We start from the raw sequence: 23,704 nt of genomic DNA, 5'->3' as shown, positions 1-23,704 counted from the left end.
AAAACATACCTTTTTTCAAAAGTCCGCCATTTTGTTATTTTTCAAGAAAATTTTCCCATTGTACCATTTGCCAAAATGACAAGCCTACAGAATAATAATCAGTTTAACTTTTTCGTTTCAGATGTCCTGAAGAGCCAAAATTCTATTGACAAGCCACCTATCTTTTTTTAAGACGGTTACTTTGGTGCCACACTACTACAAGAAAATAAGTAAAAAAAAAAATGCTTTTGTATATTATTTGATGTCAATAATAACATACTATAAAATCAAAATGAGCGCATTTTATTTTCTTTAAAAAAAAACCTAAAAATATCTATAAAAAATTAATATTTGACAACCTGAATGATCGGAAATCCCATTGTGTTTACAAAGGTATCTGATGTGTGTTTTGGTTGAATAAATCTGACTAAAAAAATAATGTTGCCGAAAGAGTTAACAAAAAAAATTATTTTTTAAATATTATGCGTTTTTGAAAAATACACCTTCTTGTGGTTTTTTGCTTATTTTTTATTATCGAGAGCTGGGACTGCAAATTCCCTAATGGGATCCTCATAACTTTTCAAGTTATATTCAAATACGTGCAGAAAATCAGTGCAAAATACTGTTGTAGTGGAGTGCTACCGTTAATTTGTTACGGCGCTAGAGATTAGGAGATGGAAATTCTTATAATTTAATATATGAGTATGGATGGTATAAGTGTTAAGTGTAAGAGAACCTCTGGCAAGATATGGCGTCTAAGGTAGGCGATATTACATTGGATGTACATCACCCTGATTAGACCCATTATTACATACGCCTCAGTAATATAATGAAAGGCTACAATGGTTAATTCCAGAGTAAAATCCCTAAACAGAATAAAGAGAAGTGTGTGCTTGAGAATCACAGGTGCCATGAGCACGACATCTGCTGATGCCCTTAATGCCATTCTGAACTTGCATCCTCTAGATCTTCAAATTCGAAAGGCAGCGATGAAGGCGGCGTATAGGCTCAAGTTAAACAGAGTCTGGGGAAATGAAGAAAGCTTCGGTAGGAAGTATGATGTTTTGATCTCAAATAGAGATCAATGGTTAAGTCCAGAGAACCCCTTAATGGGATATCAGCACACTTTCTACACCGACGGATCCAAAACCAGTGATGGTACTTAAACGAAGATACTAAGTACTCCTATGCCATAGGACAGATGGGCACGGTATTCCCTACGAAAGTCTATGGCATCTTGAATGTGGCGTACTGGCTAATTGAGAAAAAGTGGCGGGGCAGCTGTATTGGAATTTGTAGTGACAGTCAAGCTGCCCTTTCTAATCCACGCTGCTTCTCGAAATTATTCGTTGAATGTAAGACAAAACTGAAGAGTGTTGTAAAACACAACAAAGTTAGTCTTATTTGGGTGCCTGAACATTGTTTAATTGCAGGGAACGAATTAGATGATAAACTGGCTAATGAAGACTCTGCAAGTATGCCACTATGCCCTGAACGCTTTCTAGGTGTGAATTCTGCATCAATTCAACTATGGATTGACGACTTCATGAGGTCTGCCCATAGAGGACGTTGGTCTGAGTTGAACTCGTGTAGAGTAGCCAAGTGCTTTGTGAAAGAACCAAACAGAAAAATAGCGTCTTTTCTCCTAAAACTTAGCAGAAAGGGCCTGAGAGTACTGGTGGGTGCAATCACAGGGCACAACATATGCTGTGGTCAGCATATGACTGCCGTGGGGATCGTAGACAGCCCGATATGCCTATCCTGTTTTGAAAATGACGACACTGCAGAGCATTTTTCCTGTAGCTATTCTGCGTTTTCCAGAATCAGACTCAGGATATTGGGTTGCCCATACACTTCCTCTTCCGGATCTCTTAAAATTCATCAATGAATCGAAGAGATTTGTGGAAGAGTGACCTCAAACTAATTTATCCGTCTTGCCACTTTTTATCCTTCCAATCTCTATTCTTTCTACTGAAATCTATCCGTATGTAGTACAATGGTCTCCTGACTGAGTGCTTCGACTTGTCCAACCCCCACAAATCTAATCTAATCTAATTGAATGCATGGTATCGCCTTGCTGCCACATTATAAACATTTCCTATAAAAGTTAGGGAAATACTGCTGAGACAGTATTTAGCCAGATATACATATGTAAGTCTGGGTTGTTCCCTTAAGGGGTTACATACGTCCAGAATTTTCAAAACATCGATTTTTTTACAGATTATTATTCTTTATAGTTTTAGACATATTTCTGTGGAAGTCGATTGTAAAAATTCCCCATAGATACAAAGTTATGGTAGAAAATGTAATTTTTTTTCGGCACGGTCTGTACGATAACTCATACAGTTTTTAATGTTTTTTGATGCGGTTTTTTTTAAATATTGGAAAGGGTTAGAGATTCATCAACATTTCAAGATGAAATGATGCAGACCGTGGATCAACTTTTTTCATTGTGCTTTGGATGACGTGATTTTTTATATACTATTTTTTGTATTGTAAAAAAAATTAAAATAAATTTTTTATAAAGTTTAAGTACTCATAAACAATTTGTATATATATTTCTGTTGTTATCCCTTATAAAAACAGTTTTTAGCACATTTTTGGCGCTGCTAGACGTATGTAACCCCTTAACGTACTATCGCGGTAACGAAGGAGCGATCCTCGCACTAATCAGCCAATAACAAATGCTAAATGGATCCAATAAGGCGGAGTATTAACCGTGCAACTCTTTGCGTACCCAACATTTTATTTATTTATTTTATTCTTATTTATTTATTTTATTTTTAATTATTTATTTTATTTGGGGCGAACTTTTGATGAGCGAATCATTTCAAGAGAAGAGTCTGCCTTAATTAATTAATTCCTGCGCCGTACGTGAAGTCACTGGTCATTTTTTGGTCGTCGACTTTCAATTTTTGTTGAAGTGTCCAATTTTCTCTGCTTTTAGTTAAACGGTGTGTCGATTTATAAAAATCATCAATAAAATTTATTTATTTATTTGAATCAAGCTTTGTGTTATTTAATTGCTTCCGAGCGCTATGAGATTCTACAAACCTTATTTGTAATGTTTCATTTTCGTTTCTACTCTCTAAATTATTAATTGCTTTTCATATTTTCGCAAATTATTTGAACTCATCTTTCTGTTTTTCTAGCTAAATGCGCATACATAAAAATGCAGCACATTTTTCCAACTTTAGCTTTAATTTCACATTTGCAAATACGGTGTGTGTGTATGTGCAGACCATACAAATGCTTTTACTTACCCTATTCGGCATCAAATGTCTGCTCAAACGTCGAAAATCCGAATTAAGAAGCCAGTACATAAAAGGATTCCACAAACTGTTGCTTAAAGCGGTCCAAGTTACCAGGAAATCCAGAAATGGGGGCAGCTGTGGGTGAGCAAAAGAACATATTTCTCAAAAGCCATATACAAGAGAGAATTTGAAAAAGCGGCACAAAAACAAAGCAAAAGAAGTAGAGTGCACTTTTAGCAGTAAAGCAAGCAATAAAGCCATTAAGGTGCTTAGAAAAAAATTTGTGTGCAGCTCAAAGTGGGGTTAAAGGTTTTTGATGGAATGTGAGTGAAATAACGATAAAATAGAAAATTATGAGGAAAAAAAAAGAAAAAAAAAAATGAAAAATGTTGAGCAAAACTTGGCGAAAAATCAGGGAAATGGAGAAAAACTTGAATTTGAAAAATAAAAGTGAAAATAAGCAAATATTGAGGAAATATTCTTCAAATTCCTGTATGTATGATTTTGAAACTGCGTTCAACTTTGGGAGCTTGGGGGGACCGAGTATTGAGGGAGTTTTACCTGAGCTGCTGGATGAGCTCGCTTACGGTTTTATTTACAATATTTGAGTTTGATAGCTCCAAAGCTTTGTTAGCGTACACTGGTGTGGTGCAGCTAAACACATTTTGATAAATTTACAATATTAAACCTTGTGGACTCTTGTAATGGGTCTTGCTCATAGGGGTAGAATATGATGCCTCACGTTGATGCGTTTGGCATGTCTTGTGAGATGCACGCAGAGTACAAATAAAATTTATCAATTCATAAAACTTTTCTGAGATGCAGCGATCTGCTCGGCGAATGAAATGATAAACAAAAAAGCAACCTGCTTGCTTACCCGCTAAGAGATATTAGGTGAAAGTCGATTAACCAAACGAAGCAACTTAAAGTAGTTTTTAAGGCTATTTAGCGTGCTGAATTGGCATTATTCAATTCGATTTCTAAAATTAGTTTTAGTTAATAAAATTTTTGCAGTTTTCAGTGCTTGTGAATGGCTCAAAAATCGCTCAAAAGTTCTTACTACACGAATTAAAAGAAAAAAAAAATTTGTTTGTTTCTCAGATCTCAGTCTGGTCTCAACATAAACTATAAGCTGAGGCCTAAGTGGTGCAGCAGTCGAGATATTTAGAAACATTTTAGTTATGACTTGTAGTGGGTAAATATAGTAGATCGGTAGAAGTGACTTTCGGTCTTCAGACCAACTCAGTTAGACCGTTGGCGCTCCATTGTGATACCGTAGCAGCAGTTTATCTGGTATTCCTCGTTAAACCACTTCTTTTTAAGTGGAAACCCATGGAACTTGCTGACGCTTATATCGCTAAAGTCCTTCGTATCAATCAAAAACGATGAGAAAATATCTAAACTTAGCGGCAGGCTACGCAGGAAAGAGACAGAGAAGATGGCTGATATACTCTTCCTCCTCCTTAATCTTGCAGCATCCGCAATAATAAATTTTTGAGCATGTCGGACTAGCTTTGCTTGTGCTCAAAGCAACATCCTGTTTGCTTGACCGATTACATGTCACACTAACCACTCCATCTCGTGTTGGCCGAAGTGATAATGCTATTTGTACCTCGCAGTTTGTGTGTTGAGAAGGGTATACCTTCAATATCCATATCAAGAGGTCGACGAGTGGTAGTGTCTCTCTCTCTCTAATTTGTCTGCCTTACAATTCCCTGGTATGCGGAAATATTCCCCGCCATCTCGTTAAGAGATGCTCCACATCAAATTAATGCAATCTCAGACATGGAGATAAAAAGTCTGCTATTATACTTGGATATCACGAAATGGATCTGACTCAAAAAAAAAGAAGAAAAAAACAACAACACATCACACAAGAACAGTGGTAGTAAAACGGTGCTAGTCGCTAATTAGGATTATTTCAATAGAAATACTCAAACACTTCAACAAAAGAACAACAACAATATTTTGCCCAACTTTCTGAGGTGATATAATTCATTCGAGTTAATTGACAATAAGTATAGAGGCTGATGATATGAATTCTTTTATTAAATTTTTAATCTACAACAAATAATATGCATTGAAATTTCATATCGCCTGTTTGCATATTTTACCCTCGGCAGGCAATGTCAAACCTCCGTGTATTTCTATTATTGAAAAGCTCCTCATAATAAATATCTGCCGTTTGAGGAAAAATATAAAGACGCACAACATAAATTGGAGGAGGAGCTGGGCCAAACACCTAACAGAAGTCTGCGCGCCATTTATTTATTTATTTTTTTTTACATGTTTTTTTATATTTTTCTATTGCACGACTGCTAATTTGAAATCGATTTGATGCGTTCGGAATTGGCTGTATACGAGTATAACTTTTCCTATCTATTAAAGTCTATTAGATGGGAATCAAGTTTTTCTTTTAAATCTCATAAATTGTGTATATGTGGTGGCGCAAAATTAATCACCCTACAGGAAGATTTATAATTTTTGCAAATGGCGTCGTACGTCAGTCATATATGAAACTTCCGGATTAGACAGCCGCAGTATACAAGCAGATAAGCAATGGAGAGCGTGAAGATCAAAATAAAGGTTTCCCTCACTTAAAATACTTTTTTTATTTAGTAAAAAAGTTATTCAACAACAAAATTGGATGATTGAGTCACCTTGTAATGACTGGGTATAAACAATTTTTTTAATTTTTTTAAATAAATTAAACAATTTTTATGTTAAATAGATAAAAAAAAAGCTGAAACTGATATATTTTAAAATAAAAATTAAATAAAAAATTAAAAAACTTTTTTTTTTAATATTGTATATAAATTAAATTTTTAAATTTAAATTATAAAAAAATGTTTAAAATACAATTTTGTACAGACTAATTCTATGAGTCTAGGAGAAAATGGTTTTAAAATTAAATTTTGTAAAGACTAATGCTGCACTACTTTCAGTTTGTATAATAATTTTATTGTTATGTAAACCTTTATAAAATAAAATAAAATAAATAAATAACTAAAAAAAAAAAATTTTTAAATAAAATTTTGTTAAGACCCACAGAATTATATAAATAAAAAAAAGTTTAGGAAAAAAATTTTTTAAATATTAAAAAAAAAATTTTATTATTTAATTTAATTTTTGTTTTAAAATATCTCGGCTTCAGCGACCACTAACGGGAAAATAAATATGCTTTTTAATACCGTTCCATATGTTAGTATAAAAGAAAAATACTCCGAAACATTTATTTTACTAATTATATTCGCGATAGAGTTTCTTTGTTGTATATTTTATGCTTAATTTATTCATATTGAGTTCATAATTAAACCTGTAGCTAGCGAATGGGATACCAAATCAAAAAAATCAGTACAAATGTAATTATTTGTATACCCATTAAGTGTGCATGTGTGGATGGGATTATGGAAAAATTAATTAAATACAAAAATTTATTATAGTATTGCGGCTGGCTGGCTGCTCTTGCCGCCGCAGCCAATTAATATTTAATCAATTTCACTCACCTTCGAGCCCGTGCAGGCAGTGACAATCTCCTGTATCGTCCAAGGTGTGACCATAACAATGAAACCCAACGAAATGGCAGCCATGGAGCGTGAAGTGTTGCCGGCTGAATGCTTTTCCTGTATGGGCACAATCTAGGAAAAGGAAGTGATTAGAATGAAAGCAAAAAAAAAAAAAGAAAGAAAGAGTAGAAAAAATAAAAAGATATTATTATTACAAAAGCAAATAAGAAGAAAGGAAGGTAGATAAGCAGAGCTGGCTCAGCAAATTAGCTGTTCAATTGGAGCCACGGTAGCTGATGAGAAAAGAATGCGAGCCTTGAATTTGTTTGTTGCAATTGTGAGTCCATAAGTTGGTCATTCAATTAGCAAGTGAAAAAGCTTGCTAACGAGCAACACACACACACGCATACATAGATGCACATACACAAACATATGCAAGTGCACACCAACTCATCTATAGTAAAATTCTATGTATCTGTGCGCTTAGCTATGCACTCTCGAAATGGTTGCCACAATTTATACTGCACACGCGTGAGCGTCAAGTTAAACGAGAACTTGTAGAAGTGCCCAGAAGTAGACTATATACATGCGGCACACACGAACGCATACAAACGGCAGACAAATTAACAAACATTCGCATAGCCACTGAATTGGACGCTTTGTTGCTTTGAGCACAGGTTTTAATTGCGGTCAGTTAACCAACGAACGAACTGTACATTTATACAAAATGCAGCTCTGCTTTTAGGCATACGCACATCCACACACACACCGAACCAGCCAACATCCTTCAGCTTCCCACACTTCGCTTAACTTACTAATCACTCGAATTTCCACTTACCTTCTTTGTGACATTATTCGTTGGACCACCTCCACTTGCTCCACCGCCATTGCCATTGCCACCACCACCACCACCACCACCGCCGCTGCCGAAACCTCCGCTACCGCCACCCATGCCACCCATACCGCCCATTCCGCCCATGCCGCTCATGCCACTCATGCCCCCCATACCTAGGCCCATACTCATCGCCATGCTGAGATTCATTACTGGCGTATTTGGCAGCGTTGTGGTCCCCGCCGGCACTCCATGATGACTTACACCACCGCCAACACCACCACCACCAATACCACCATGATGCATATGATGGCCATGCATCGATTGGTGTAACATGTGCGGCGGATGTCCGAGATGCGGATGATGTGCCGCGGCTGTTAGTGGCATTGTTGGATCATTTAACCGGAAACGGCTCATATGAAAACTCGAGCCGTAGCAGTACATTAGCACCATGGTGGTGGGGAAGTAGAGTGCGCAGGTGGCTAATATACGATATGAGGGCTTGCTGTAGAACGGTTCGCAGGCCATGAGGCCGGTATTGTTGAAGTAATAGCCTGGAAAGTGCAAAGGAAATAATGAGATTACTTTTGTAAGTGCGAGATTGGGAAGCAATTGCAATAATGAGCAGGCTTTTTGAAAGCCGTGTGCTTTGGATAAAACTTAGAGGTTTTGAAATGTTGCATAGATATTTAAATTGGAAAAAAATAATGTATAAGTAAATCAATGCGTGGAGTATGAGTGTAAGTGAATGGTTTTGGTCTAGGGATTCTTGAGCAGATTTGATTTATATTAACAATTTGTAATTAACATTTTGCTTTCGCAGAAGACTTCAAAGAAGCCAATGAAGTGAATTTCGCAGCATGTAATTCAATTTAAATTATTTTTGTGAACTTTGTAAAGAGCTCTTATACGGTGCGGTGCGTGTTTGGTTTTGAAGATTAGATTGGAAGATTTTGGCAAGTGAAATTTAGTTAATTTATTACAGGAAAACGCCCCGGTCTTAAAACCTTCTGTAAGCCGCCGAACTTTCTGGTAGAATTTTCGGGTGTTGTTCTTATTGGCCAGCATCTCAAGCTCCTCGCACTCACGTATTTCGGCCTCTCGTTTCTTCTTTCGGATAATACTTACGTCTCTCTTTCTTTTTTAGCTCTATGTAGCGATCCCACATGGCTCGCGTTGCGCTCCGTACCAACTGTTTTTTCGTGCTCGCCGGAATCCGATTTCTTCTTCGGAGGCGGTACGTAGGGAACGGGAAATATTGCTCCATTGCGCGTGCATGCCGGTTTGTTGGGCAGTGCTCTCTGAGAGCAGGAGTGAGAGTCGAGTGGCGAATCTTCTGGCTGTCTGTTGCGATTGCAGCTTTTCGATGTTGACAAATATGTATTTGCGTAGGTAGATGTACGTTTTTTGCCACACAGAGACGTGCGCGCAGTTTGGCTGCAACAAGGTAGTGATCCAAGTCGTTGTTGGAACTTCGGAACGTACGTACATCTATTACACTAGAAACGTGTCTTCCATCTATCACAACTTGATCGATCTGGTTTCGCGTTTTTCGATCAGGAAACAGCCAGGTGGCTTGGTGTATCTTCTTATGCTGGAATCTGATGCTGCAGACTACCATGTTTCCGGCCCTGGCGAAGTCGATCAGCCTCTGTCCGTTACCGGATGTTTCGTTGTGCAGGCTGAATTTTCTGACTGTGAGACCATAAATTCCCTCCTTGCCCACTCTGGCGTTGAAGTCGCCAAGCACGATTTTTATGTCGTGGTGGGGGCAGCGCTTATAGGAACGCTCCAAGCGCTCATAGAAGGAATCTTTGGTCGCATCGTCCTTGTCTTCCGTCGGGGCGTGGGCGCAAATTAGCGAGATGTTAAAAAATCGCGCTTTGATGCGGATTATTGCGAGACGCTCGTCTATCGGAGTGAACGGCAGTATTTGGCGATGAAATCTCTCTCCCACAATAAATCCGACACCGAATTTGCGCTCCTTTACATAGCAGCTGTAGTAGACATCGCAAGGTCCTATGTTTTTTGTGTCTTGCCCCGTCCATCGCATTTCTTGAATGGCAGTGATTTCAGCCTTTACTCTCACGAGGACATCAACCAGCCGGGCAGATGCACCTTCCCCATTAAGAGACCGGACATTCCAAGAGCATGCCCTCAAATCGTAATCCTTATTTCGTTTGCAGGGGTCGACATCAGTAAAGCTAGTTCTCATCCGAGGCTATGTTTGTGTTTTATGTGGCGGGTCCCAAACCCAACGCACCACCAGCTATCCTGGAATGCTTCGCCTTCTCACGTTGGCTCCCTCTCACGTTGCCTCACTCTCGAACGGGTGTTCGGGAGATACCCAGAGGATACGTGAGCTAATCCCGGCCGTTGTGAGCTGCTTGAACCATATGCAGAAGAATCTCGCAAGCGGATTTTTACACATGGAACCATTTAATATTACTTTAACGAAATCTGTTTGGTTGTTTAATTTCATATTTTTTGGGAGGAGCTCCCGGAGATCAGCTGTAGCTCCTTTCCAAATAAATATTTTTACTAATACCAAGTCTTAAAATATAGTTAAAAGATAGCATAATATGTGACCAAATTTGAAGATCAATAAATTTAAAAGTTTTTTCAGAAAAAATTCTGGAAAATTCGCTTTTTTCCGGCCTTCTCACTGTAGGTATATAACCCCTTAAGGGGGTAAAAATTAAAAAAAATCGATTTTTTACTTTTTGTTGAAACATACTCAGAAACAACTCCAGAATGTTCCATGAAAATCTTAAAAAGAAATCTTGAATAGTTTTCAAGTTATAAAAGTTTTAGCAAAGCAGGTATAAACTGAGCGCTCGAGCGGTTTACGGTCATATGCTGTAAGTATGAAAAATTGTTTAAGCGTGTTTTTCTCGAAACCACGTTTTCAAAATTGCCCACATCACAGCTCCGTGAAAAATTAACATATCAAGCTCAAACTTTGATAGTAGAGTAGAATGGGGTAAGATAGGTCATTTTTTTTTGGAGAGCTCTTGCTACGGTGTTTTTGCATTGATTTTGAAAAATAAGCAAGATTTTGAAAGGTTATTTATCTGCTAACATTTTGGTTATACTGACTTATGTTTGGCTAAATATTTTGAAAGCTGCATTCAATAAGACAAAGGTACTTTTTTTCGATATTTTTAAAATCGGGGGGCACGATAGGTCACTATATGTGAGGGGAAAAGAACAATGTACATGGCTTGGAAATTAACGTCTTAACTTTTTGTTATAGAGTATGAACACTGCACATGTTATAAAAGTTAGAAATTTTTCTTTAATTCATCACGCGAGCACGTAATGTTTCGAACGGAATTTTAAATTGTTTAGAGGCTGATCGAACACTAGCGCCATCTCGGACTGCCGCGATTGCGTTTTTTTCGTCCTCTTCACTTCGTTTCGGCGTTTTTCGCACATAATTACGCACCATTTTGCTGCAAAAACAATTAAAATTTATTTTATTCAATTAAAAGTAGTGACCTATAATGCCCCCAGACGGCTGACCTATAGTGCCCCCAAGCACATGTTTTATGTTAGTGTCGATATTTTTTTTAAAAACAAAAATATCAAAAAACTAACACATTATTCGTGTTCAGCATTATTTTCTACGTAAAATAAAACTCATCTGACATATATTTACATACATTAAATGCACTGCACCGTAGAATAAAAAAAATGCTATGTCGGAGAAAAGCTCACAAAAAACTAAACGACGCCAGAACTAGGATAACTAATCAATGGTGACGGCCGAAATGACAGTCGCGAACGTTGTTCCCCACCACGTATTCAATTCACATAAGACGAGTGACCTCTGCAAAAACAGTGCGACAAAAATCCCACCTACCTATTGTGCCCCCATACCTATCTTACCCCATTCTACTCTATATTTTTAACAATATTTACTAGTTTTTAAAGCTATGGTGGGAAAAAATTTATTATTTATAACCCCTTTTTTAATAACAAAATGACAACAAAAAAATGTCGATTTTTTAAAAAACTTCAAAAATTTTACAAAAAAAATTTTTTTTTGCAAGTAATAGGCTTAACAACTAAAAATAATGATATATAATAAAAAAAATTTGGTTTTTTTCATTTCAGATTTTTTTAAATGCGCGACAGTATGGACAGATTTCAAAAGGCGTTTCGGGGGAGCGGCTGTACAGCTGCCATTTTGAAATGAAAATAAATTTAAAAAATTTTTTTGTACACTCAAGACCTGTGTTTATGTAACCCTGAACTTTTTTTTACTAATTAAATTAATACAAGTATGAAAACAAAATCCATGAAAATTTGATTTTTACAGTAGAATCCCTCCTTAAGTGAAGAAAAATAATTATTATTTTGACCAAACTGTGACAAATCAAAATAATTGAGATTAAGTTGACCCATGACCCCTATTATACATAAGTATGCATGTGTACGTTACAAAATATACAAATATATGTGTATATGAAAAGACTTACTACTGCTTTATGAGTCTTCAGGTAATCGCAAAAACCTTTAGATATCAAATTTTTTCGAATAAAAATATATTTGTTTTTTGTTTTTTCTTTTCTACTTTTCTCTCTTCTCTTTTGTTGTAATTTTCTCTCACCTTTTGGCAGCACCAGAAAACCAAACACCGTCAGACTGATGATCCATGTTAAGCTCAGCACGGCAACGCAACCCTGTCGATGGAATAGAGAAATAGAAAAAACAAATTTAATGAAGGTGAGTAGAAAATATTTACTAAGAAGAGAAAGAAGAAGCAAACACCTTAACGTTATCTGCAGATATTTTATGACAACTTTCGTTTACTCGTTTCATGTGGGATTTGCGCATTCACATACATAAAAGGCCATACATACACACGTACATATCATACTTTTGTTCGTGCAGCCATAAGCGCAATTACACCTGCACACCAGCGTAATCACAGCAAGCTTGCGTGTATTTGTGTATGCCAACAAGGACACCTGCATTTTACAATTACTCATCTCATTGTTTTTGCTTTCTTCCAAAGCTTGCGTTTGAGTTTTTGTTTCTAATGCAAATCGCTTTTATTTTCTCTGTTTATTTACCGACATTTATAGATTTTGTAGGTTTTTGCAGATTTTCCTACGAATTGCTATTTGCAAAATTTTTGTTTGTGTATGTTTAAGTCTTGTGGTGCCGCATGTGCATAATTTAGATGAAATTTTTTTGTTGTCCTTTTGTTTCTACTCACCTTTGTTCCTGTTGAGCGGTTGCATAAATCATTTGGGATTTGTGTGGTTGAAGATTAATGGAAATGGAGAGATTGGATACTGCGGATTTATGAATGCGTGTAATTTTGAATAGATTGGTATGCAGACATGTATGTTTGTATTTATTGAAATGAATATTGAGAAGCAAATTTTTACAGAGTTTCATTTCGGAATAGGTTTAGCTATTCAGAAATTCAATTGTTTTCTTGGTCTTTACAGATTTAATTTATTTTTCAATTGAATTTGTGATGCTGTTATGGTACTTTCATTTTGTGAACTCAAGTCGAGCTTAACAATAAAACAACAAATTAAAGTCATTTATTGCAACTATTTGTATCCGGATATTTCGACCTCAGTTGGGTACAACGAGAATGCTTCCTCTCATAGGTGTTGTAAGTGGCATCAATTTTGCTTTTCAAACGAATTTACGTTGGTGACATGAAGGTTTTTTGGCTGAGAAATCAACTAGTAAAATTTTCGAAAGAGTAATTTTCTACAATATTTAAATCCCCTAGCGACTTCCCAAACTTGGGTTTCGAGTGGAAGTATGAAAATATTGACATGCAATTTTACTACGTTTGTGTTAGTTTTTCTTCCCGCTCTGACATTTGTTGTAACCAATTTGAACATGAAAAACCTAGTAGGCTGTAAAAGTAATTTGAGTTTACTTTTGCATGATAGGCATACTTTCCCAAAATGTCAACACAAATTATTATATATTTATAAATACTAAAACACAGTGAATTTTTATACTTAGTTCTTTTGGAAAACTGGGCTAAGAGTAACGAATTGCTGTGAAATTTCAGATGAAATTAAAAAAAAATTATTATTGAAGCTTATGACTTGTTGGAAGGAGCGCATGTTTTTAGTTGGTTTAAGCGTTTTCTAGATGACCGAGAAGTCATTGAAGGTGATCGAGAGTTAATACAAAAAAAAAAAAACAAATTGAAGATTTAAGTCTCTAGTTATGAGATCTTTTGATGAATGGGCTATAATGTTTTTCTTGCATGCGCTGAAGTTACTCCCTTTTTTTAATTTAAAAAATCAAAATTAAAAAAAAAGTTTTTTAGTTTTCAAGAATTTTATGGGTTGGGTACAATATGATTTTGGTTCAAAATTCTGTATTTAAAATTCTGTATTCAATATTCTGTATTCAAAAATCTGTAATGCAAAATTCTGTAATGTTAAAATTCTGTATTGCGGAACACTGTAATTTTAAATTTTGTAAATCAAAATTATGTATTGTCAAAATTCTGCATTGCAAAATTCTGTATTGAAAAACAAAATACTGCCAATACATGACTTGTCTTACCCATATGGTTTCCTATATTATCAAAACAGATTTACATAAAGCAAATGTACATATGCTTGCATGTATTTATAGCTTCAGAAACAATGTGAATGAAATTCGTGCAACCGTGCTAAAAAATATTGTAGAATAATTGCAATATTTTCTGTATACTTCGTTCAAATACCTAACTGTTTTAACCAATTCCCATTCTTTCATTGTATACCAAAATACCCACCAAAATTTTGGTCAGTGCACGATGAGTCCAATATCGCTTTCCCCAGAACGCAAAACAGTATTAAGGCTTGGCATCGACGGCTAAAAGTTATTGTTGGGAAACGAAACTCAGGGTTGTACAAACTAATTAATGATCTAAAAGGCGAGCTGGTTTGTACGAAAGCACAACTAGCTAAAATTCAAAATGGTCACAAAATTAGTCAAACAAAGAAGGCTGTAAAAGCAAGCAACAGAGGCTTATATTAAGGCATGTTTCTTTTCTAAAGCGAATTGCTAAAAATTTAATAAATTGTTTCGCCATTATAATTCAATAACTTTTGTTTTGAATGAATTTTTGAATTTTTCTTTAATTGACGTATGTACATATACCATTGTTTCTATAAAATCAGAATTCCATTATCCATAAAATAAATGTGCTATCTGCTTATTTCGTTATATTTTTACAGCATTTTGATCGAAAATAATTTTGATTACAGAATTTTAATATACAGAATTTCAGTTCTGATCATACAGAATTTTAAATACAGAATATTGAACCAAAAGAATTTAGGCTGGACAGAATTTTTTTTTTGATTTTTACAGAATTTTCATACAAAAGAATTTTGAAAAGCAGAATTTAGTACCTCTCCCGAATTTTATTTTAGTTTTCAAAGAAAAAATTTCTTTAAAAAAATTTATTTTTCAATTTAAGAATTTTGTTAAGTTTAAGTTTGCAGAAAACAATTTTTTTTCAAAAGCAAATTTGGTGTTTAGTCTGCAAAGAAGAAAAAAAACAATTCAGAATTTTTTATTTTATGAATTTTCTTTTTCAAAAACAATTAGTTTCAGTTTTCAAATAAAAATTTTCTCTATCAAAAACAATTTTTTTTTTAGTTTTCAGAAGGAACATTTTATTTTCAAAAAAAATTTCGGTTTTCAGTTTCGAAAGAAAAATTTTCATTTTTAAAAGCAATGTTTTCATGTTTTCAGAGAACATTTTTCTTTTTCAAACAAAAAGTTTGCTTCTCAATTCAGGAATATTTGTTTTATGTATTTTCTTTAAAAAAAAAAAATCTGACAACTAATTCGAATACAAATTTTCTCTCTCAATTCAGAAATTTTTGTTTTACGAATTTTCTTTTTCAAAAACAATTGGCTTTTAGTTTTCAAATAAAAAATTTCTTTTTCAAAAACAACTTTTTTTAAGTTTTCAGAGAAAAATTTTATTTTTCAAAAATAATTTTGGTTTTCAATTTCCAAAGAAAAATTTTCATTTTTGGAAACATTTTTTTTTTAAGTTTTCAGAGAAAATTTTTCTTTTCCAAAACAAAGTTTCTCTCTCAATTCAGGAATTTTTGTTTTATGTATTTTCTTTTTCAAAAAAAATTTTGTTTAGTTTTTAAATAAAAATTTTCTCTCTCAATTCAGAAACTTTTGTTTTATGAATTTTCTTGTTCAAAAACAATTTTTTTTAAGTTTTCAGAGAAAAATTTTATTTTTCAAAAATAAATTTGGTTTTCAATTTCCAAAGAAAAATTTTCATTTTTAGAAACATTTTTGGTTAAGTTTTCAGAGAAAAATTTTCTTTTCCAAAACAAAGTTTCTTTCTCAATTCAGGAATTTTTGTTTTATGTATTTTCTTTTTCAAAAAAAAATTTTTTTTAGTTTTCAAATAAAAATTTTCTCTCTCAGTTCAGAAATTTTTGTTCTATGAGTTTTCTTTTTCAAAAACAACTTTGTTTAAGTTTTCAGAGAAAAATTTTATTTTTCAAAAATAATTTTAGTTTTCAATTTCCAAAGAAAAATTTTCATTTTTGTAAAATTTTTTTTTTTCAGTTTTCAGAGAAAAATTTTCTTTTCCAAAACAAAGTTTCTTTCTCAATTCAGGAATTTTTGTTTTATGTATTTTCTTTTTCAAAAAAAATGTTGTTTAGTTTTCAAATAAAAATTGTCTCTCTCAATTCAGAAATTTTTGTTTTATGAATTTTCTTTTTCAAAAGCAATTTTGTTTAGTTCTCAGAGGAAAAATTTCCTTCTTCAAAACTAATTTTGGTTTTCAGTTTCCAAAGAAAATTTTCATTTTTAAAAACAATTTTTTTTTTAATTTTTCAGAGAAAAATTTTCTTTTCCAAAACAAAGTTTCTCTCTCAAATCAGGAGTTTTTGTTTTATATATTTTCTTTTCCAAAAAAAACTTTGTTTAGTTTTCAAATAAAAATTGTCTCTCTCAATTCAGAAATTTTTTTATTATGAATTTTCTTTTTCAAAAACAAGTTTTTTTTAATTTTTCAGAGAAAAATTTTCTTTTCCAAAACAAAGTTTCTCTCTCAATTCAGGAGTTTTTGTTTCATGACTTTGCTTTTTCAAAACTAATTTGTTTTTAGTTTTCCAATAAAATGTTTCTTTTCCAAAAACATTTTTTTTAAGTTTTCAGAGGAAAGTTTCCTTTTTCCAAAAACAAAATTGTTTTTTAGATTCCTAAGAAAAATTTTCTTTTTTAAAAACGAAATTTTTTTAAGTTTTCAGAGAATTTTTTTTTTACCCAAAAAAAATTTCTGTCTCAATTCAGGAATTTTATGAATTTTCTTCTTCAAAAACAATTTTTTTAGTTTTCAATTAAAAATGTTCCTTTGCAAAAAAATTTTTTTTTAAGTTTTCAGAGAAAACTTTGCTTTTTAAAAAAAAAAAAAATTTTAGTTTTCAGAGAAAAGACTTTCTTTTTGTATGTAGGAGTTTTTGTTTTATGAACTCGAACACTGTTTGCCTTAAAATGCGATAAAAGCTGCGCGAAGTGGTCGTATCGAAGTCTACAAAAAATAAATAGAAGCTGGATAACCAGTTTACTTATTCGATCCACGCAGAGGTTTAGTCAAAAAATGTAGTCATGAAAGAAAAAAGAAAAAAAAACTAAAACTTGTAATTCCTTTTTTTTTAAACTCCCGTACGAGCATTTTTAGCCGAGATACAGCACTTGAGGAATCCCTAAAAATTAAAAAATATTTGTTACTTCTTATTTTTTTCCACTAGCATATTTATTACAATTATTCACCAGATTATAAAATATTACATATAATGAATTCAATAATTTCCAACAAATAAATATCAATATTAGTAATCCAGTTAGTCGCATTCCCACTTTTTATTTTCTTTCAATTTTCCATTCATTCCAGTTTTTGTAGCAGTGCCCTCATATCCACGCTCGGATGAAAAAGTTTCCTTTCAATGGTTAGTGCTTTGTGTCAAGTGTCGCTTTCAATTACTGTCACCTGCTAGGTATGAATGTGTACATGCATACATACATAAGTATATAAAAGCCTTCATTATATTCACTCAATACCTTTGGACTCTTTTATGTACATATCAACATCTGATTAGAACAGCAGCAAAGCAGTGAAGCGAAAGCTATGAAGTTAAATCTGAAGTTGAAGCAAAAGCAGAAGCAGTAGCAGTAAAGTTAATTGAATCGATATTTCTTTCTGCTGACTATGCAATTAAATTAACTCTTCAATAATTTGCTAGACGTACTCGTATTTGTGCATCGAAGTTATCTCAAAGGATATATATACATGGTATTTATTGTGATGATGGAAAAAGTAGTAGCTTTCTATTTCAAAATATCCGTTTGCACTTATTGAAGGAAGATACAGTGACGGATATACAAATATGAACAACTGGAGTTTAGTGGTAATATTTAATTAATTTTGAAGTTAGGTATCAAAATCCCTGACGAGTTTTTTTTTACTTTTTGAAAGATGATAACTCAAAATAAAAAAGTAAAAGCTACTTAATTTTTTTGGGAGAAACCTTCTTTAGAATCCTTCCAGTTTGTTGAAGCCTTCCGAATAATAAGATTTGTCCAAATTTGAAGAATGGTCATTCATTTCGGCAATCCTCTCCACCTTTGAATAAAATCTTTTTTTCTTCAGCCATTCAAAATAGGGGAGCAAATAGTAGTCGTAGGTATACGAGGGAGACCAGTTTGGAGGAAAGAGCGGATGTGCAACGACTCCAGGTCGAGGATCAAATCCTATTTCCATTTACTTTACGTCCACAAGGCGTCAGCTGGTGCGTTGTCGTCATGGAAAAGGAAAATCACTCGACTTACTCGATTCAAATGAATGCCAAACCCAAAAAAATATACCGATCTGGCTGAAACTTGGTGTATGTTCTTTCAAAGGATGCTAACTAACTAAACATAATATCGTTACGCGCCCATAGTACCTTCCTGCTGACTTTGCCCGAAATTTTAAAAGGATCCTTTATTGGCGTTCTTTGATTATCGCAGGCTGAATTTGAGAACAGAATGACATAGTTTTTGTAGAAAGCAGATATATTTTCTGTAAATGGCAGAAGCTTTTGAGTAAAACATCATTAAAAAAAATGAGCAAAATGCAAGCAGTTTTTCGATTATTTGGTTTTTTGGTTTGGAAAATAATATACTTACATTTATAAGATATTCGGAAGTCCAAAGGGATTCGTAATAAGTTTCAAAATGGCTATATTGAAAGTAATGTACTGTTTTTTTTTCAAAATTTAATAGCTCTTCTGCGCCGCTACCAAAGTAGCCATATTTGAAAAACCATTCAAATCTTCTTAATTTTCTCTTTTTTTTGAAAGCTCATCATCATCTTGAAAAATAATATAATCTGCTTGAGAAAATAACGTTTCTATTGATGAAATTAGTGAGCTTTCCAAAAGCGGTTTCATTTACTAACCCTTTAAATGTTCTGACGACAGTCGGTTCTACGCTACTGGAATGAATCGAATTTTGATCCGCTCAAGCACTGTCACTTAGTAGCATTTCTTTATATAAAAAGAGGGTGCTTTATGAACAGCAGCAACCGGCTTCTTCTAGGTATATTCTCCGGCAAGCGCTCGTCTGATCTACGGTTGATGTACGCCTTCCTTCGGATTAAAATAAATTGCAGTTGGCTTCATTAGATAATACTACCTTTATGAAGTCGTATACTACCTTATTTGCACACTTTGTTACTCATTTCAAACACTTTTTGCCCATTTTTAAGTTGTAAAGTGGCTTTTTGGCAGGCCTTTTGCCGAATAAAACAGGCTTCTGAAATGTTCGTCGGCTAATTCTACCGCAACTTCTTTCACTCTTCAAATATTCACTACAGCTTACAGCGCAAACTCATTGAAATTTGGAAGCAATTTTCAGTAGCGATATTTTTTCGTACATTTCTGCACCACTTTTTTCGTTTTAAAGGGGCCTTAGCCTCATAAACATTTACATATATTTTATATTTACTACATAGAAGCTCTGTTGTTGATCCTTGCAAAATTAAACTTTTTGATTGTCGTATAAGAATTTACTCCCTCAATTTCGGTGATTTTTGCACAACTTGGTATTTTTTCCTCTTTTTCCACTTAACAAAAAGATTTCATTAAGTAGTTGCATAATTTACTGGATTAAACCACTGCAGCGGCGAAATAATAAGAGAATTTTATGAATTTTTTCAGTGAGTCTATAAATACAAACTCTGAAAAAGGTGCATTATCGTATATCTATCTGATACAATTTTACAATATAATTTTTTAAGTAATTTTGCAGAAAATTGCTGTAGTTTTTTTAATGAAGCCGTTTTTCGAAGGCCTCGATTTGTTTTCCAGACGCATTCCTTTTTCCGTCAAAATAATTTAACTGGCTGTAGAAATAAAAGATATTTCAACGGAAACGCAGGAAATATTTTCCCAGATTATTTATTTTGTTCTTTTTTAATCACTTCAAAATGTAAATGCAGCTCTTACAGTCAGCGTCAAAAGAAATTCTGCACCACATATTGATAGGTTAGGTTAACCTGGCTGGCTGAAAGCCATCACATAGACCTATTGCTCTTTACTGGTACCAAATGGAGCTTGACCCTTACGTTTCCTTGTAGGAGGCTTCTTGTAATAAGCCTGCGTCTTTTACAAATCCAATTTTGTTTTTCAATAACTTTTTTTTATCACTTATAAATAAAAAAAAAAAATTTTGAGTGCAAAAATCTTTGTTTCGACTTTTATGCGCTCCATGGCGTGTCTGCCTTAATATTGCAGATTTCTAGTTTACAAGCATCAAATATGATTTACGCCATTTGCAATAATTTATTTGAAATAAAGTGACGAAACGCAACATGACATCAAAAAAATATCTTGACGAATGAACGTCAAAGAGATGACCTGGTTCGTGTGCGAAAGCCCATAGGTACAGCCGATTTCGCAAAGCTTGCACGCAGCATATCCAAGATGCTGCTGCCATCAAACATCCAAATAATTTTGTTAATTTTTCTAATAAGCTTTCTTGCTAATTTTCTATTTTTATATTGATGTACTGTAGGCAAAAAGTAAGGTGAATTTGGTTGTAAAATGAAAAATCTTTATTTATTCTTGTAAATCAATTTCATCCTCTTCAAAATAATCCCCTCTCGATTAAATACACTTATGCCAACGATTTTTCCAATCCCCGAAACATGCCAAATAGTCCATTTCCGGTATAGCCATCAGCACCTTCTTCGATTCAGCTTTTATCTCTTCAATCGACTTGAAACGCGTTCCCCGGAGTGGTCTCTTGAGTTTTGGGAATAGCCAGAAGTCACACGGAGCCAAATCCGGCGAATACGGTGGTTGCGGAACGATATGCGTGAAATTTTTGGCGAAATGGTCACGAAGAACGAGTGCAGTGTGAGACGGTGCATTATCGTGATGCAAAAACCAAGAGTTGTTGGCCCATAATTCTGGTATTTTTAGACGAATTGATTCACGTAAACGACGCATAACGCTCAAATAATATTCCCTATTAACAGTTTGGCCAGGTGGAAGGAATTCATAGTGCACCACACCACGAAAATCGAAAACTGTCATCATGACCTTTATTTTTGAACGACTTTGACGTGCTCTTTTCGGTCTGGCCTCGCCTTTAGCACGATATTCGCTTGGTTGGTCGGTTGTTTCAGGGTCGTAAGCATAAATCCAAGTCTCATCTCCCGTAATGTTGCATTTGAGCTTGTCCTGATAGTCTGAAAGCATTGTTTCAAACACATCAACGCGACGACTTTTTTCCAAGAAATTGAGAGTTTTCGGTACCAAACGAGATTTGACTTTTCGTAGGCCCAAATGGTCTTTCAAAATGATTTTCACAAATCCTTCTGATATTACGATCATATCAGTAAGGTCTTTAACAGTCAACCGACGATTTTTGAGCTCTAACTCCTTCACTTTATTGACGTGTTGGTCATCATTTGACGTCGATGTTCGTCCGGAGCGCTCCAAGCCATCAACACATTCTCGACCCTCTTTGAAGTCTTTGTACCACTTATAAACATTTTTCTGCGACATGGTCGAATCACCAAATGCCTTCTGCAACATGCTAGATGTTTCCGCAGCCGAAATTTCATTCCGCAAACAAAATTTGATGGCACTTCTCTGCTCAATCAAATCAGACATTGTAAAAATCGAAAAATGCACTCTTGGTCGTTTGGTAAACACAAGCGTAAATATATTACTGATAATGACATTCACATGAAAGTTGGTCCAGGTGTTATTAACAGTGCTGCCAACTCATGAAAAAAATAACTAGAGCGAAATTTAAATCCCGCGAAGTTTGACAAATAAATTCACCTTACTTTTTCCCCACATTTACTAACACAGAACTTTTAATTCACTTAGTATCAAAAAACTCAGTACATTATTGGTTGTCTGATACTAGACCCAAGACTGCATACCTATTTAGTATCAGCACAAAACTATTCTGTAGATGGCAAAAAGTTTGTGCAATATTTTTATGTCCCTCAAACGCCTTCAGACTACCTGTTATTATTATAATGTGCGCCACTGCGCCATGTAATATTAAGTTTTTCTATTTTTGTACTTCCAGTTGTTGAAATTTGTCACAGTCAATTATTATTGTTATTGAAGCCAAAAATATATTAATTTTATATTTTTAATGAGAGCTAATATTTTCCACTTAAAGGTACAACATAGTTCTTACTCTCTTAGCATTCTCTACTTATATAAGTGGAGACACACACACACACACTTAAATAAATGGTTTGCTTTTAAAACTTTTTATTACCCAACTTTTTGCTGCTTTTACTGACCTATCCTCTCAACTCTCTTACGTTTCGCTTCATTTCAACTTAAACGTCACTTTCCATTTTTCAAAATTTTTCATTACTCCGTACGTTGCCTTAGCAAAATGCCAGTCCATTGAGACTGCGGACATATTTCGCAATTTTGAACGCATTTCTATCTCTTTATTATACAAGTAGTATGTGTACACAACTATATTTATGAGTGTGTGCTACGTACAATATTCTGTCACCCAACTGCCATTTGAGTCAAACTTTTTACGCATTCGCACCCGCCAGCATTATGCGTCTCGTTTCATTGTAAAACTTTTATATTAAGCTATTTGGAATTAGTTGAGATAAGTCATCTATAGTTAGGCAAACACTCATATCCATATAGACATACGCCATACATATATACATACACCCATACCCATTCCATCTACTGCAATTTATTAAGTTTCGTTTCATAGAAAAGTTTTCACTTAGCTTCGAGTGAGGAATGTGAGATATTTTCTATTTATGAGATAAATTACTATATGTTGACTAAGAGGACAAATTTCTATTGCTCTTATAAATGCGCTTGAAGCTAAAAGAAAATAATAAATATTTATCCTCAACACACACAGGCTGTTTGTGTGCAATGTGCAATATTTCAACTTCAATTGGCAATAATTATCGTTATTTGAGACTTATTCTACCGCTGATGGGCATTTAAAAAGTACTTAAAATCATAGCTAAATAAATGCTGTCGGTTTAATAATGAAATCAGACACTCAGTTGTCTTTTTTATGCACTTGTCGATATTCCCACCTCATGTCATCTTCAGAACTGAAAAGTGTATAAATAAATAAAAGTTTTTGATTAAGTCAGAAAGTGGCTTTCATTCGATTTTGTCATACACTCGCCACATATTGTGTGTTTTTTTTGTTTTTATACTGTTATTATTATTTATTGAATCTATTAATTAATCTTAATACTAACAATAAGGTTTCGACTCTTATCCTAAATTATCGTACCTACAGCTTCTTGAAGAAGGTTAAGGTTGTTATGAGGGCCTCGAATATGCATCACAGGCTTGTAAGGTCAATTCTTCTGAGACGTGACGAATTGACGGTATGCAACAGCGACCGAGCCAATGGGTTTGGGTGGGGTCTCAGCCTTTGCTAGTATCATAGTTTTGTTGGATTACTGCTATTTCTGCTGCCAGTAATTGAACATTTAAGTCTCGCTATATATTTTCATTGGTTACGTACCACGGCGCTCCAGTAACCATTCTTAATATTTTAGTTTGCCTTCGTTGTAGAATTGCAATATTGCTGGC

The 23,704-nt window shown here is 34.1% G+C and overlaps 1 protein-coding gene across 1 annotated transcript in view; it reads right to left on the bottom strand.

Moving 5' to 3' along the window:
• Positions 1-23,704, bottom strand: part of LOC128865978 (uncharacterized) — a 113,859-nt gene that overhangs the window by 18,628 nt on the left and 71,527 nt on the right. Inside the window, exons 4-7 of the mRNA XM_054106427.1 lie at positions 12,187-12,259; positions 7,578-8,125; positions 6,740-6,871; positions 3,243-3,368 (exon numbers count right to left, since the gene is read on the bottom strand). Coding sequence (XP_053962402.1) covers positions 3,243-3,368; positions 6,740-6,871; positions 7,578-8,125; positions 12,187-12,259 — 879 coding nt within the window. The remainder of the gene's footprint in view (positions 1-3,242; positions 3,369-6,739; positions 6,872-7,577; positions 8,126-12,186; positions 12,260-23,704) is intronic.

Source organism: Anastrepha ludens, chromosome 6, assembly GCF_028408465.1.
Source record: "Anastrepha ludens isolate Willacy chromosome 6, idAnaLude1.1, whole genome shotgun sequence".
Classification (NCBI taxonomy): Eukaryota; Metazoa; Arthropoda; class Insecta; order Diptera; family Tephritidae; genus Anastrepha; species Anastrepha ludens.
This window is presented reverse-complemented; position numbering and strand designations above follow the sequence as displayed.